Genomic DNA, 15,820 nt, shown 5'->3' with positions numbered 1-15,820 from the left:
GGTGGAATAAATAAAGACAACGGACACAGAAATTTAGGTTAATGGGCGTAAATGGCCACAACTTTATTGATTACAGGAAAGAAGGGTATTGGCTTTAGGCATTGGCCCCTAACCGACTATCCGGTCTAACCGGGAAGGGTTAAACACCAACAGGGGGAGCCACCCGAGATGCATATCCCTAGGCGCTCCCCGAGGGGTTACCGCTCGGGGGCGCGGTTTAGGCCCTAGCCTCCGTAGGTTTCGGACGAGGCGTCGCCCCTCGGAGTCCTTTAACGAACTACCCTTCAAGCATTGGGGGAGGTGATGGCGTTCCTCCCCCCCCAACCTCATTTGCATAACAATACCCCGGCCAATGCCTACCGCCAAAACCGAGGGAGTTGTGACGATTTGCTACGAGGTAGGCGAAAAAACCAAGTGGCTCCGAAAACCAGCCAATTAGCCAAATGGAAAAACTCCTACCAGGCCCCTTGCGGCGACCAGCCGAAGCCCATAGCAAGGTCAGTGGCAAAACCTAAAGGGCGGGTGGGTGGGAAACCGCGTCAGCAGCTAGGAAGAAAAGGGACGAGCCGAGGGCTGCCCCGACCTTATGTGGCCTCTGGAAGGCCCGCCCCTGCCGCCAGCCGATTGGCTGGCGCTGCAGGGGATGCAAATAAGGGAATCCCTGCTTCCCGCGAGGCTGGCGCCAGCCTCGCGGGAGTGTGGGCGGGGTCGTGCGCCCGCAACCCCCCCTCCTCCTGAAGTTCGGAATGGGCATTGTGGGAGCTTTATGAGAAAAACTGCAGCCGGCTGTGTTACCAATACAGCAGTACTGTCTAAAAAAGTTTGCCAAAAAGCATTTATGAAACCATTTTTTGCTCCCAGTTCTCCTAACAAGTTGAATGGCAAAGCAGCCTCTTCACAGGGCCACTAACTCTCAGATGATATAATCCTCTTTCAGGAGGTGTAGGTAGAACTGCTTGATTCACCACAGATGTTTGTGCCCTGCGAATCACATGTTCTCAGCGCATGATATGCAACCGTGATATTTTATGTATTCTTCCTGCAAGCTCTGGACAGTGTCTGTTCAAAGAGCAATTAAACGCTGGAACATGTAAGCAGAACTGTCCAGTTGATCCAAGGCAGTGGATGATCTGGTGTGAGAGTAATGCAAACTCTCCTTAAAGGGATAGTGGACACGAACAGACTCCGCATCTGTTAAGACTTTTAACTCTCCTGTCACCTTAGCAGCATACAGCATGAAAGTCTCTAGTCCGGCCATTAATTTCACAGAACTAGCTTTCCTATGGAAACTTCGCAAATATAATTGAAGACAAAAGGGAGATGTTTCTGTAGTTGGCTCCTGTCAAAGGAGGACACACTAAGACAGAATCGAGACTCAAACTTTGTATGCTTTATTGTTTCTTTTTCAACGGCCCCTGCCCTCTTCTAAAAAGTACAGTGGTACCTCTGGTTACATACGCTTCAGGTTACATACGCTTCAGGTTACAGACTCCGCTAACCCAGAAATAGTGCTTCAGGTTAAGAACTTTGCTTCAGGATAAGAACAGAAATTGTGCTCTGGCGGTGCGGTGGCAGCAGGAGGCCCCATTAGCTCAAGTGGTGCTTCAGGTTAAGAACAGTTTCAGGTTAAGAACGGACCTCCGGAATGAATTAAGTACTTAACCCGAGGTACCACTGTATGCAGATGTTACAAGCCTCACTAATGAATGCACATGGGTTGTGTGGCAACAGTTGTGAGATTAAGCCTACCGGCCAGGGGTGTACTACCATTTGCCAGTACCTGGGGCAGATATGCTCCGCATGCGCACCAACCAGAGGTGAAGTGCACTCATCCAGCACTTGCTGCCAACGATGCTGGGCAGGTGCTGGAGGGTGCTCTTCAAGCTCTGCTCCACAGATCCTGTCCCTGCTGGGCAAGCACTCATGCGCTAGGCAGGGGGCAGAGGGTGTGTGATGGAGATCTCTGCAGGTGGTGTCAGTTTCGTGCACGCCCCAGATTGTGTGCCCGGGAAAACGGCCCCCTGCTCCCCCACACTACGCCACTGCTACCGGCCTACCAGTGGGGTGATCTTTCTTCCCATGGGGGCCACATTATGTGAGCCTTGTGTTCACACACCTTTGGCTCTTGTTAAAGATTCAGCAGCCTATTAAACGATTGCAATTATGCTCGTATTAATTTTTTTAAAAACACAAATTTTGCTATCCTGCTTGTAACGTAACTAGGGAAACAGCTATATGGGGTTGGCAATGCAAGTCCCACCCTGACTACTTGAAAACTGTATTTAGCCACACTTCTGATGTCAGTTTTCACTAGACAATGCCCGGGAAAAATAAGCATGTCTCCACACCATCTATAAATGCTAAAAGTGGGCTTTACCATTCCCGCAAAGACCCACCACTGCCACCAATGAAATTCATAGGAATTGGTGTTCCAAATCCCATTCTTTATAGGGAATTGTGGAATACACACAACTCCTCCCCCTCTGCTTATCAGGATGAAGGTTCACTTTCAAATAAAAATAACCTTTTATTTTCCTTAGATACAAAGCCGGCGGAAAAAGATACTTGATCTGTATGCCAACGTATGCAGCGTTGCAGAAGGTGAGTGAAAAGAAAACACATTAATTTATAGCCACATTATTTGCTACATATCTTCAAGATGGCTAATATGTCACAGGCAATAGATTCAGATAAACCCAACTCTGGAGCTGAGGTAATTTTGGAAGCAATCTGTCTGAGCGGCAGAATAAAATATCACCCAGTGCTGTAGTTAAGGCTAGTGCTTTAGGCTGAATTCCTATACACTTTTACCTGCGAGAAATCCCACTCAAGTCAATCAAGCTTTGAAAAGACGTATGTAGGTCCCACTGCATGACAAAAAGCGCTGCTCGATTGCTACTTTTCTTCTTTTAAAGCCCACTTTGATTGCAAGATTCTTTAAGAACACAAGCCATAGCAAGATATTTACGGTCGGTGAGAATAAACTTACAGCCACATAAGCATTTTTCTTTCCAGAAGCATTTGCATCTGTTCCACCCCCACCCCTGCCTTTCCTTTTTACCTCAGAAGATGCGTTTGGAAAATTCTCTTGTTTTTGACCTCAGGATAAGATGGGGAAAGTGGTAGGCCTCACCAGGAATTTCACCCTTTCCTTGAAATATGTGTTGGCCCTGAGGTGACAATAATATATATATATATATATTTTAAAAAAAGAAGTTCTCTTTGTTGGGGGTTCCAGTGCTCATCAATGGACACTTTTTGCTTTTAATGAAAACTGGAAGTTTCAACCTCTCCTGTAGGCAGTGCCAGATTTATGTATAAGCTAAACAAGCTATAGCTTAGGGCCCCACTCTCTTGGGGCCCCCAAAAAAATTAAAGGAAAAAAACTATTAATTGTATTTCAGTTCAACAATTATTTTGATAAAATACATATTTTGTTATGCGCAAATGGCTTTAGATACCTATTAGATCCATGAATTACCATGTAGCATATATTCAACACAAAAAACAGCGACAATTTGTTGTTGACAAACGACAGCTGGACATATAAAGGGCCCCATTACCTTCTGTAGCTTAGGGCCTCATCAAACCAAAATCTGGCCCAGCCTGTAGGCATAAGACCTCCCAATAATTTTTTTCAGTCTCACATGAAGGTTGGCTGTCAGTTTATGCCAGGAAGATGGGGAAAGGAAACAGCAGCAAAACAAGGAAGGGGAATGTTCTGGATTAATTGATCTCTACAATTCTATGATCCAATGAAAAGCATTGCGAGTACATGTTAATGCTAATAAAGTAATATTCTGAATATGGAGAAGCTATGGCCCTCTAAATGTTGTTGGGCTACAACTCCCATCATCTCTGACCGTGGGCCAAGCTGGCTGGGGCTGATGGAAGTTGGAGTCCATCACCTTCTGGAAGGCCACAGCTTCCTCAGCCCTGCCCGGAAGAGGCACTACATGTCAAACATGGAGAAGAGAGCTCAGTAAACGTGACCCTCTAAACTTTCTTTTTAGGCCTCAGTCCCACAGAGCTCCCGTTCGATTGTCTGGAGAAGACCAGCAGGATGCTCAGCTCCACGTACAACACCGAAAAAGCCATTGTGAAGACCTGGCGGCACCTCGCCGAGAGCTTTGGACTGAAGCGTGACGAAATAGGTGGCATGACCGACGGCATGCAGCTCTTTGACCGCATCAGCACAGCAGGCTACAGCATTCCAGAACTGCTAACAAAACTAGTGCAGATTGAGAGGCTAGATGCCGTGGAATCCCTTTGCGCGGATATCTTGGAGTGGGCCCAAGTGATACCTAAACCTGATCCGGTGGTGGCCTCATGACATGTGTTTCAGTCGCCTTCATTTCAAAACAATTTATGTGGATACGGATTCCAAGAGCAATGGGACTCATTATGAAATGGAATCTGAAAAAGCATGGACGGCCTTCAGATCACAGTAGCATTTTCTGTTGTTCCAAGTATAAAAACGAGCCAAGGATTGTTACTGGTTCATCATAAAAGAAATGAAAGAAGCACAGGCTGAAGACTTCTTGAATGAGACTGACTTGGCCTGTGAAGAGGATATTGCTGTTCACTTCAGACTCCTTTTACAAGCAGAGATACTGATCAGCCTGCCAGTATCATTGCAGGCTCTGAAGAAATCTGATGTAATCGCTATGGTTTAATTTTGTCTCAGTCTTCCACAATTAGTAACTACTATCAGATATAGTGTTGCCTGATACAGATAATGCGAATGTCAGTTCTATTACATCTAGCGTTTAACCAAATGTCAGTTTCCTCTCAAATAACATTAAGGATTAACCAATTTATTTATTTTTTAAAAAAAATCACATGTGTGAGACTTTATTGACGTAAATTAGTTGGATTATGTGTGTTGAAATTAGACCAAGTAGATGGCAATAGTCCAGTTAATTCAAAATTTCAGCATATGCTGAAGTCTTGGCGCATGTGGTCCACACAGACATTTCAGAAATATTGTCACATATACTAATGGAAATATATGCCAATTATAAAATTAGCAGAATTTATTTATGAATATGCTCATACACATACATTAAGTACAAATATTATTTCAACCATCTTTTATGCTACAGAAGGAAAAAAATAGACCTAAGCATAGAAGTATATGGTGACATTTATTCTATCTTCAACTAGATCACAACCGAGGTAGGAAATATTAATGCCTCAGTCAATGCTGTTCATTTATTTGTTCAAGTCATCTTTAGATTTAATGAAATTCTTTACCGTCGCAACCCGTTTAGAGAGGGTATTTTGAAATGCTACTTCTGTATTGGCTACAACCGTTATGATTTCAAGGCACTGGCTAATCAGATCGATACTGATGGACAGGTTTCTCTGAAAGACCACAGTCTGGTTCATTTTCATGGTTTGTCATTACAAGAATGAGTCTGTGTGAGCCTCATTGCTTCTGCTCCCCTTCCCCTGCCCCAAGGCATGAAGAGACTGAAACCTCTTGCTTTTGAAATAACCATAGTTCATTGTTCTGCCTGAACTCTGGGACTTATTGTTCACTCTAATCTCGATGAATATCAAACTCTGATTTGGTTCTGGTTTGTTTTAATGACCTGTGTACCTTGAATTCAGATAGATGTAGCAATGAACTTTGGTTACTCTAAAAATAGGTGATTTATCTCTTTCTGCAATTGGAGAAAGGAGAAGAATAGGGAGCACACGATGAGCCACTGTTTGTCATTGAAGTGGGTCAACATGTTTGCTGTTACCAGAATTTCCCAGTATGTGTCAATGTGCAGGGGAATTTTGAACATGTATTTGAGTGTGCCCTCAGTTCATATGGGGCAATGGCGAGATCCAACAGTGTGACTGGTGCTCAACATGAACTAAAAGCATTGGAGAATGTATTTCAGAATCCTTTGGGATTCTACTGCAGATGTCTGAAGCTTCTCAGAAGAGGTCAGTGTGAACCGTATTAATGTGATAATTAAATAACTACTTACAAAAGTTAGGGTGAGGTGTGGTCTCACCATTGAAATTACCCCATTCAATGTAATAGATGTTTAAAATAAGCAATATGTTTTTTTCCTCTCATTTGAAAAGTAGAAAAGAAACAACACATTTCTAAAGATCAATACATTTTTTTAAAAAAATGGCTTTATGAAATGATCACAAGAACTACCTAATGTTGCTGGCAGACTGTCCATGAGCAGGTAGTTTGGCCTAGAGCTCAGATGAGGGCTATCTCCTCTCAAGGAAATCCTTACTTTTCTTGGCATGGGGCTCCTCGTGAACTCATAATTACAGAGTCCAGGAGCCAGGGGCAGTTTAATTAGCAAGTTTATTAATTTATCGTTCTCCACAGTGCTGTGTTGACAGATTTCAGTAAGTTATTATTATTATTAAAGGAAACACCATGTCTTAAAAAGCAATGTTTTTTTTAATTACAAGTTGCATGACTGAGCAAAAGCGATATAAAACGATAACTCATATTCTTTAAAATTATAACCAGCCCTGCCCCCTGCCTCTTCAGCTGCAAACAAATGGCAGTCGAAAGACTCCACTCTAATGGGTTCAATGTGATGAATATTTAATATTGTCATTTAGTTTTCCCATGTGTGGTACCCAGTTTGTTAGCCTGTGAGCTTTGGATTTCTAACTATATTTTACTGTCTCCAAAATGTCCTTTCCCCTCTGAATAATGATGAAGAATACCTTGTGTAATTAATTTGCAAATGCATACTTTGATTATAGTTCATTCCTTCCTGCCCAGTGCAGCTCCCTGTAGCTTTTAGACATTCTACCACATAAAGAGAAGCCGCACTCACCCACAACTATCAGCTTGAGTCAGTAGCTCTGAAACGATGCAACATGGTCTAGATCAGACATCTGCAATAGAATCCTAAAGGATTCTGAAATACATTCTCCAGTGCTGTCTTAGTTCATGTTGAGCACTGGTCAGACTGTTGGATCTCGCCATTTCCCCATGTTTTTGGACTACAGTTCCCATCATCCCTGACTAGCTAGCTAGAGTCCTGCTAGCTAGGGATGATGGGAGTTCTAGTCCAAAAACAGCTGGGGACCCAAGTTAAGGAAACCCTGGTCTAGAGTCTAGTGCACAGGTTTAGCTTTCAATTGTAAAGCTCAGAGGAACACTATTATTTTACAACTTAGAAAGGTAGTCTTGCTTTGGTTATTCTTCCACCTACTTCACAAAAAAGTACAGTAATTATTTCCCACCTCCCTCAAAGCTTTGGGAACAATAGGGCCTTGTGCAGTCCCAGCGTGAACACAGGCCTGGTTCAGATTATTTCATTTTGCATACAAAAATTGTTTTCTTGTATTAAACCCCTAAATAAGAGAGTTGGGGGGAAACGAAGACAAATTCTGCACTTCTGCCAAAATGTTTCTATTGTAGCAATTTTGTATATATAACTTATTATTGTTGTACATTATGCAAAAAATAAATAAGGTATTAAGATAAAGCAATGCTACATGTGTGGTGATAATTTTTTTTAAAAAAAGGTTATACAGTTTACTTTTTATATTCACATCGCTTCTCACCTTCTTCTCCAGGACTATTAACCAGTTTCAAACTCCTATATTTAAGGACCAGGATCCAAAGGCATGCCCAGAGACTGTCCACTAGTCCCATGGGGTGGTGGGTCTTCTTCTTTTTTAACTAACCTAACCTAAACTTTCCCTCTTGAACAGCAAATCCTTCTAAAATCCACCAGAGAAGTGCTCGGAGGGCCTTCCTCTGCAGAAATACACCACCTCAGAGCAGTACAGTGGTGCCCCGCAAGACGAATGCCTCGCAAGACAGAAAACTCGCTAGACGAAAGAGTTTTCCGTTTTGGAGGTGCTTCGCAAAACGAATCTCCTATGGGCTTGCTTCGCAAGACGAAAATGTCTTGCGAGTTCCTGCAGTTTTTTTCTCCCTCCCCCCTTTTTCTAAGCCGCTAAACTGCTTATCAGCTGATCCGATAAGATGATAAGCCGCTAAAAGCGCTAATCTGCTAATCTGTCAATGGGCTTGCTTCACAAGACGAAAAAACTGCTAGACGAAGAGAATCACAGAACGGATTCTTTTCGTCTTGCGAGGCACCACTGTATTCTGTTTCCTCCTTTCTTCCATCACTGCAACATGGGCAGCTATATTGTTGCTAACCAATGCCGACGGCTCTTCCCATTTTTAATTTTGTTCATGTTTTTCATGATTCTTAGTGCTGGATCTATTTACCACATGAACATAATAAAACAGGCCGACAATGTTCTGTTGCCCCCGATATTGCTGCCCTGAATCCTGGATGAAGATTTGTGCTGCCAGTAACAGTATCCAGGCATTGGGTACCAGTTTACTTAAGCAAACTTAAGGGTTGGCTTCTAGGGGGTCGGAAGCACAACAGCAGACTGACAACCTCCACTTATAAACATTTTACATGTGCGTAAAACACATCATGCCGCTTAAGCCAGCGCTATTATCAGGCAGGGCTCCCTCCATTCCTTCTGTTCTGCGAAGGAAGCCATTCCAAAAGAATTGAGGAGCTTTGGGCTCATGCAAAGTGACTTAGATGCCTCCATAGGTCCTCTAATATCTCCTTATAGACCTCATTTGTCTAAAAGAAGGGGGAAATGTTCACATATTTGCTGGGCCACACCGAAAGCGAGGTGCACCTCCTTATACAGACAAGAGGTATACTATTCACATCTTACCAGGCACCAGACTTTTCAACAGATTAATCTAATTCTTTGTCATTGTTCTGTTCCTGGGAGGTGTTTTTAAAGGAAAAGCACCAATTAAATAAACTCCCATTCTGCCAGCCGGTAAGTTGCCATGCTTACATCATAAAGAGAGCAGGTTATCTTATTAACGAAATAACCTGTGGGAAAGGTGCCCACTTCCTTTGCGGCTGTCTCCACTTGAGAGAAGTGGATCTTCCCATTATGTATTTATCTCTAATCACCAAACTCCTGTGAAATGAGGAGGATGTTTAATGAGCCTTCGTTGGCTCGAAACAAACTAACTTTTCTTTGAATATATTCCATACAGCCTTCTAAATCTCTCCTCGGGAACAAAATAGCTTCCCACCCCCCTGCTCCCATCCAGTTGATTTTTATCTTAGCCCACACACAGTGGGACTGGGATACATATTTCTGAGACATCGAATTCTAAATCCAGGCACATCTGCTCCTACTGGATTTAACTAAGCCAAAGAAAGTTCCTAAAATGAACATTATTCATGCCTCAGATGTTTCCCCCAAGAAACAGTAGAAGGCATGTGTCTTCTACTAACATAACATGAAGCTTACATGTTAAATGTTTTCTTGAACGATAAATCTACTTTTAATCTGAATAACATGTTATCCAGACATACTTGTACTGAAGCCCCGAAGAAGCTAGTACAGTGGTACCTTGGTTTAAGAACAGCTTAGTTTATGAACCACTTAGATTAAAAATGCTTCAAACCCGGAAGTAGGTGTTTTGGTTTGTGAACTTTGCCTTGGAATAAGAACATGTTTCGCTGCCTGTTGAGTGTTCCATTTGTCAATTGAATCCCCTCGCTGCTATGGGAAAGCATGCCTTGGTTTAAGAATGCTTTGGTTTAAGAACAGACTTCCAGAACAGATTAAGTTCGTAAACCAAGGTACCACTGTATATGTCCAAAATTGTGAACTCTGGCAACTATCAGTTGTCATTTTTGTGCCTTTGACGCCCAGAGCTGCAATCCTAACTCCACATATCTGGAAGTAATCCTACTGAATCCAACAGGACTTACTTATGAGTAGGCATGGTTTGGATAGCACTGTGATGTTTTAATGGGAACTGAAATCAGAGATGAGACACTAAACGTATGTTACACGTATTTCCCAGTTCCTGAATTGGCCCTCTTTAGTTTTCTGGGCGCAAATCAGGTATTGGCTTGGACCAATAAAGATCCAAGGCTGAGATTCAAAGTGTCAGAATTAGTGGATATTCCCACAATAAAACTGGCATTCTAAGTACCTCCATTATGGATAGTAGACAAGGAGGGAAACTCTTCTGCATATGATAAGATATTTTTCTAGGGGGGCTCACAGGGTTGCCTGTTTCTCCAAGCACAGTTCACTACACAAAGAAAATGAGGTGTTAAGGAAAAGGGCTCTAGCCCACCTTGCTCCTTAATATACTCACATTCTATGCGTAGAGAACTGATTCATTATGGAAGAGTATTCAGTCCTGTGAGCCCCGCAGCTGTAGCCTGAAATGCTGCTGTCCAGAGAGCAGCAAATGGTTCTCTCATCTCGCTGCCACAAATTTGGAGGAAAAACTATCAGCATGCTCCACGTAACTCACCAAAATGTTAGAAACTACCTGCCCAGGCAGACACTGAATAGAAGATGAAAGGATCTGCATGAGATCGTCAGTTTCCTGAACAAATCAAATCCTAAGGGTGAAAAAGCCTGCTCAGCTTATAAAGGCTACACTTGTGACAGCTATGAATTACTGAGTTTTGCTCACAGCTCTTCTTTAATTTGATCTGATAAATTAAACCATACAGAACAGTGACATCCATTGTGAATGAAAGTTCTAAAAGGGGAGGGGGGTTGCTATCGCCAAGGGCATTTCTTAAGTTTCAGTTAAATGCATCTGCTAAAACGTTTTCCATTAATTTATTGTTAAAAACACACACACACACACCACAGAATGCATTTAAGTAAAACTAAAGCATACCTAAAAGAGGAATTGCTATGAAACTATGAAAGGACATATTTGAAGGCTGGTGATTCTTCCTGTACAGGTTCCAGAATGAGCAGTGCTCTCGAGCAAACTCTTCAAATCCCCTGATGACAAAATTTATTGACTATATATATATATATATATATATATATATATATATGCAGGTTTTGGTGTCTTCGGGTGTCTTCCCGTGTAAGAGTCGGGGTGTCTGTACACGGGAAGACACCCGAAGACACCAAAACCTGCATTCCTGTACCCGTGAAAATCTACGAAAGCATATATATATATATATATACACATACATACATACATATACACACAAAATTTTCAATATAACACAAATTAAAACAAATTAATTCTGGACACCCCCCCCCCAGTTTCCAATGTCTTCCCTTTGTTTCCTTACACAAGATGTGTAAGGAGACAAAATACATTGACATAAATAATATACCTGCAAAATCTGATGGGGGGGGGGGAAGATTGAATTCCGATTTTAAAAAAAACAAACTTTTTTTAAAAAGTAAACTATTTTACTAAAGGAATATTTTTATACCTACAGTATATATTTTAGAGGATAGCATAACTACAAACACAGATGAAAGCTCTTTTAACGTAGAAAGTATCTCTCAGTGCCACAACCATTTTGCTGCGACTCAAAGCCAGATCCTGTACAGCACCAGGTTTTCGGAAGGCTTTGGGAAATATTCTCTTGGAAGGAGCCCTTCACATGTGTCCTCCCTCCTCCCTCCTTGTCGTAACTCATTTCATTTCCCAGAGAGAGAAAAATCATACAATGGTTTCTGTTTCCCCGCAGTGTCCCTACTTGCTGAGAGCCAGTGTGGTGTAGTGGTTAAGAGCGGTGGACTCGTAATCTGGTGAACCGGGTTCACGTCTCCGCTCCTCCACATGCAGCTGCTGGGTGACCTTGGGCCAGTCACACTTCTCTGAAGTCTCTCAGCCCCACTCACCTCACGGAGTGTTCGTTGTGGGGGAGGAAGGGAAAAGGGGATTGTTAGCCGCTTTGAGACTCCTTAGGGTAGTGATAAAGCGGGATATCAAATCCAAACTCCTCCTCTTCTTCTCTTCCTTGCTTGAAGAGAGCAGGTGGCTATGCAGCGACAGCAAGGTGGCTACGAGGCTCCATGAATTGTCACTGGGTTGCATAATGAGGCATGGACCTCAGCTGCTACCCCTCATGCTATACCACAGGGTTCATAGAATCATAGAATCATAGAGTTGGAAGAGACCACAAGGGCCATCGAGTCCAACCCCCTGTCAAGCAGGAAACACCTGACATCAGAGCACTCCTGACATATGGTTGTCAAGCCTCTGCTTAAAGACCTCCAAAGGAGGAGACTCCACCACACTCCTTGGCAGCAAATTCCACTGTCGAACAGCTCTTAACTAAGTTCTTCCTAATGTTTAGGTGGAATCTTCTTTCTTGTAGTTTGGATCCATTGCTCCGTGTCCGCTTCTCTGGAGCAGCAGAAAACAACCTTTCTCCCTCCTCTATGTGACATCCTTTTATATCATATCACCCCTTAACCTCCTTTTCTCCAGGCTAAACATGCCCAGCTCCCTTAGCCGTTCCTCATAAGGCATCGTTTCCAGGGTTGTGAAACCTGTGACCCTCCTGATATTACTGGACTACACCTGGACCATTAAGCCATGCTAGCTGGAATTGAAGGGAGTTGTACACCCACCCTTGATGTAGTTTTAGAAATACTGTTACAGGCTTGCTTAAAAATAAAATAAAAATATATCCCATTCATTTGGGAATCAAAGAAACTTCTGTTCAGGACACAATCACAAGTGGTCCTGCAGCAACTTGTTCTGAGCAGGACACCAGTTCCTTCTTATCAGATGCCCTTGCTGCTCCTTTTGAAGCAGTGCCATTAATGATCAGCAAGCACTTTAAAGCACTGAAACACAATCCAGAAAACAAGAGCACATAAAAGCCTTTTTGTGTGTGTTTTTTACATCATCTGCTCTTGTTTTCACCTGCCCCACCACTCTCAAACAGGAAACGAAATTGCAAGGGACGAAAACTGCGTTTCAAAGACTGCCACCTTACTCTTAAACATTGGCTAATGCCTGCAATGTTAAGGGAAACATGGATGCAATGTTACTGTAATTTATTTCATATTTCATGGAACTTATATTCTTGCCCTGAACCCCTGGCCTACCTGGCGGCGAGTCAGTAAGTCAAGTCCCAGGTTCAAAGTCCAGGGTCAATCCAAGTAAGCAAAGTCTGCAGTCCGGCAGTCAGGATACAGTTCAGAGTCAAACCCAAAACACAGTCCCATAGAAGCTCAGGATTATCCAAGCCAAAGTTGATCAAGATGGGCAGTTGAGCAGACACAGCCCCTCAGCTCTGCTTCCCTTTTGTGCTCTGCATGCTGACTGCAGTATCTGGGCTTAATGAGGCATATGACCATCACCTGTCCTGAGCCTACTTCAGCTGAAGAATCTTCTCCCAGAGCTAGCGAGCCCCACCTGGCCAGCTAAGGAGCTGGGATGTGGGATCTTGCCTGCCTCAGCTTCCTAGAGCTTCCCTACCACTCCTCCCTATGCCTCAGAGCCCACAGTTTTTATCGAAACAGGGGTCCCTCTGGCTCTGGGTCCTGCTGCTCTGATTCTTGTGCACTCACTCCCAACTCCCTTGCCATCCTCTGTCACTCTGTACTTCCTTCCCCATCCCGATTGTCCCAGTGTGTCCTGGCTACACCCCTCACTGGGATCCTCTTCCTCCTTTCCATCGTCCTGCCAGTTCATGACACCGCTGCTTGATTGCAAGAACAAAACCTCAATGCGGTTTACAAAACGCAGCTGCAGATCTGCCGCATGCTAAGTGTTCGTAAACTGGTTGATAACCCTGGGCCTATAACTATTTTTTTTCCTTTTGTTGTCTGGGCAATATGGCACTACCATAGAGAAAGCAAAGTAGATGTTCTAGGACATGGTGCCACCTTAAAGACCTTTGTCCAGAACAAGGTAGTATTGAAATGGGTCAGCAGCAAGAGGACAATATTTGATAGGGAGGAGCTGGAACCAAGAGAAGATGCCAGACTGGACCTCTTACCTCCCAATCACCACTCCATCAAACTGAGAGGCAAAGGAACAGAGCTTACGTCTCTCTCTTTCAACCCCATGTGACAAATTGTTCAGGCACTTGGCTAATTTAGTCATCGTATACATACAAGAGTTATTTCTCCACTTCTCTTGCATTCCATCATACTGGAGACAACAAACTGGAAAAAGTAAAGGATCTACACCAGTGTTTCTCAAACTTGGGTCTCCAGCTGGTTTTGGACTACAGTTCCCATCATCTCTGACTACACGTCCTGCTAGCTAGGGATGATGGGAGTTGTAGTCCAACAAACAGCTGGTGACCCAAGTTTGGGAAACCCTGATCTATAGAGTGAATAGAGTTGCCACCCCTTGCCTACAAGTTTACCAAATCCAATATAGGTGGTCTTCTTTTCGTTTGCGGGAGGTACATTAATGCAAATTACAAAGCTTACTGGCCTGCTTCAATAATTCCCTTTGCCTGCTACTGCTGGCCTCAAGTGTGCTCCCCAACCAGCAGTGCTGTGTATTGGGGGGTATTTCTTCCATGGGCAGAAACAGGGGGGTGGGGAGGGTGAAAGCTAGGGATAAAGAAATGGAAGGAAATGGAAGCAGGGAGTCCGCTACCCCGCTTATCAAATTAACATGTGCTTCTATAAAAGCTAACATTTGGTTCCCTTTCTTCAAATTACAACTTGCCTTTATGTGCACACAAATAAGAATTGTATGTAATAGGCATGCACAGTAGGCAAAGTCATAAACATGTGGTAAAAAGCCACCCATGCTACAGCTTTTCAACCAAGTATTTTAAACACAAATATAGTCAAACTCCAGCCACAGAACTGCGTGGAACTGTTGCTCTTTGTCGCAAGCTGTATGTTTGCAATATAGGAAAATCATGCCTCTGCACCTCTGCTTTAGACCGTGGGTGGCGTAATTAACTTGTGCTCATAATGAAGGCCACCAGTCTCATAAAATGTAAGGGAATGGAAACATTTAGCTGTGAGCACACAAAGTAATTGTTACCCACAAGCTCTTAACGTGGAAAACCGAAGCACTTGAATAAGCAAACGCCTCCCTGTTTTCCACCTAAAGGTAACAATCCCATAAAGGCCTCTGCAGAGTGGCTGGACGTATTGAGTTGATAGCAAACGGGAACTTTTTTTGCAACGGGAAGACGGCAATGATCCAGCCTTGCTTTAGTGACATGCCAGGGTAAAGGTCCTTCCTTGCATTTCCCCAGACCAGTTTGCCAGCTAAGCACAGCCCAACCGGACTGTCAAAAGGAGTGAAACCAGCTGACCAGTGACACAAGGGCAGGCAGCAAGCTCTTGGAGAAGGAAAATATTTACCCATCTGCCACTCACCCTCTTACTGGCATCACCAGCTTGCAAAAGGGAAGTCATCTGGGGTACAGAATCACTAGGAAGCTGTACATGCAGGCTCATCATTGCTAGCCAAGCCAGCATCTTCCCCTGTAATCTCTTCTTTGCCCCAAGGGAGACAAAGGTATACCCACCTTCCTTATAATAATTTGCTTTGAGAAACTAAGGTGCTGGTTTCTACTTCTTCTTTTTTGTCAAGGCTCCTGGCACAGCCATTGCCAAAGAAACAGGGTATAGAGGGGTGACTTTAATATCTTGTTCCTGGCAGGAATCTTGTTATGAGGTTTCATGGACAATTTAAGCAGGTGCTAAAATATGCATTTCCTTATTTCCAGTTAGAATAGCACGTACATTTTTTTTTTAAAAAAGGAAAGTGCTCGTGTATGTGAAACTCTCTCTGTATGAGATAATGAACAAGTAGGTTGTGTGAGCAGATTAATCAAGAGTTTCATCCTCCCCACTGAATTAAGTAAGACTTACTTCTGTGTAGACATATTTAGCATTGCAGCCTTCATAGTCAAATAAGGTATGAACCCAAAGGGGGAAGGGGGGGGAATGGCTTACTTTTAGTATGAAGTATGAAAAGCAAATTCTTTTTTGTTGAACAATTAGGTTCTTGGTGTAGTTTAATTTTGTGGACTTCTTTTTAATATTAAAATAC

At 43.2% G+C, this 15,820-nt stretch overlaps 1 protein-coding gene across 3 annotated transcripts in view; it reads left to right on the top strand.

Annotated features, from left to right (window-relative positions):
• The window catches only part of EDAR (ectodysplasin A receptor), a 78,627-nt gene extending 71,154 nt beyond the window's left edge, over positions 1 to 7,473 (top strand). For all 3 annotated transcript variants that reach the window (XM_082218752.1, XM_082218751.1, XM_082218753.1), the window contains exons 11-12: positions 2,541 to 2,601; positions 4,014 to 7,473. In XM_082218752.1, coding sequence (XP_082074878.1) covers positions 2,541 to 2,601; positions 4,014 to 4,333 — 381 coding nt within the window. In that variant the 3' untranslated portion in view covers positions 4,334 to 7,473. The remainder of the gene's footprint in view (positions 1 to 2,540; positions 2,602 to 4,013) is intronic.
• The last annotated feature ends 8,347 nt before the right edge of the window (positions 7,474 to 15,820 follow it).

The sequence above is a fragment of the Podarcis vaucheri genome (genome assembly GCF_965113315.1).
Source record: "Podarcis vaucheri genome assembly, chromosome: 4".
Lineage (NCBI taxonomy): Eukaryota > Metazoa > Chordata > Lepidosauria > Squamata > Lacertidae > Podarcis > Podarcis vaucheri.
This window is presented reverse-complemented; position numbering and strand designations above follow the sequence as displayed.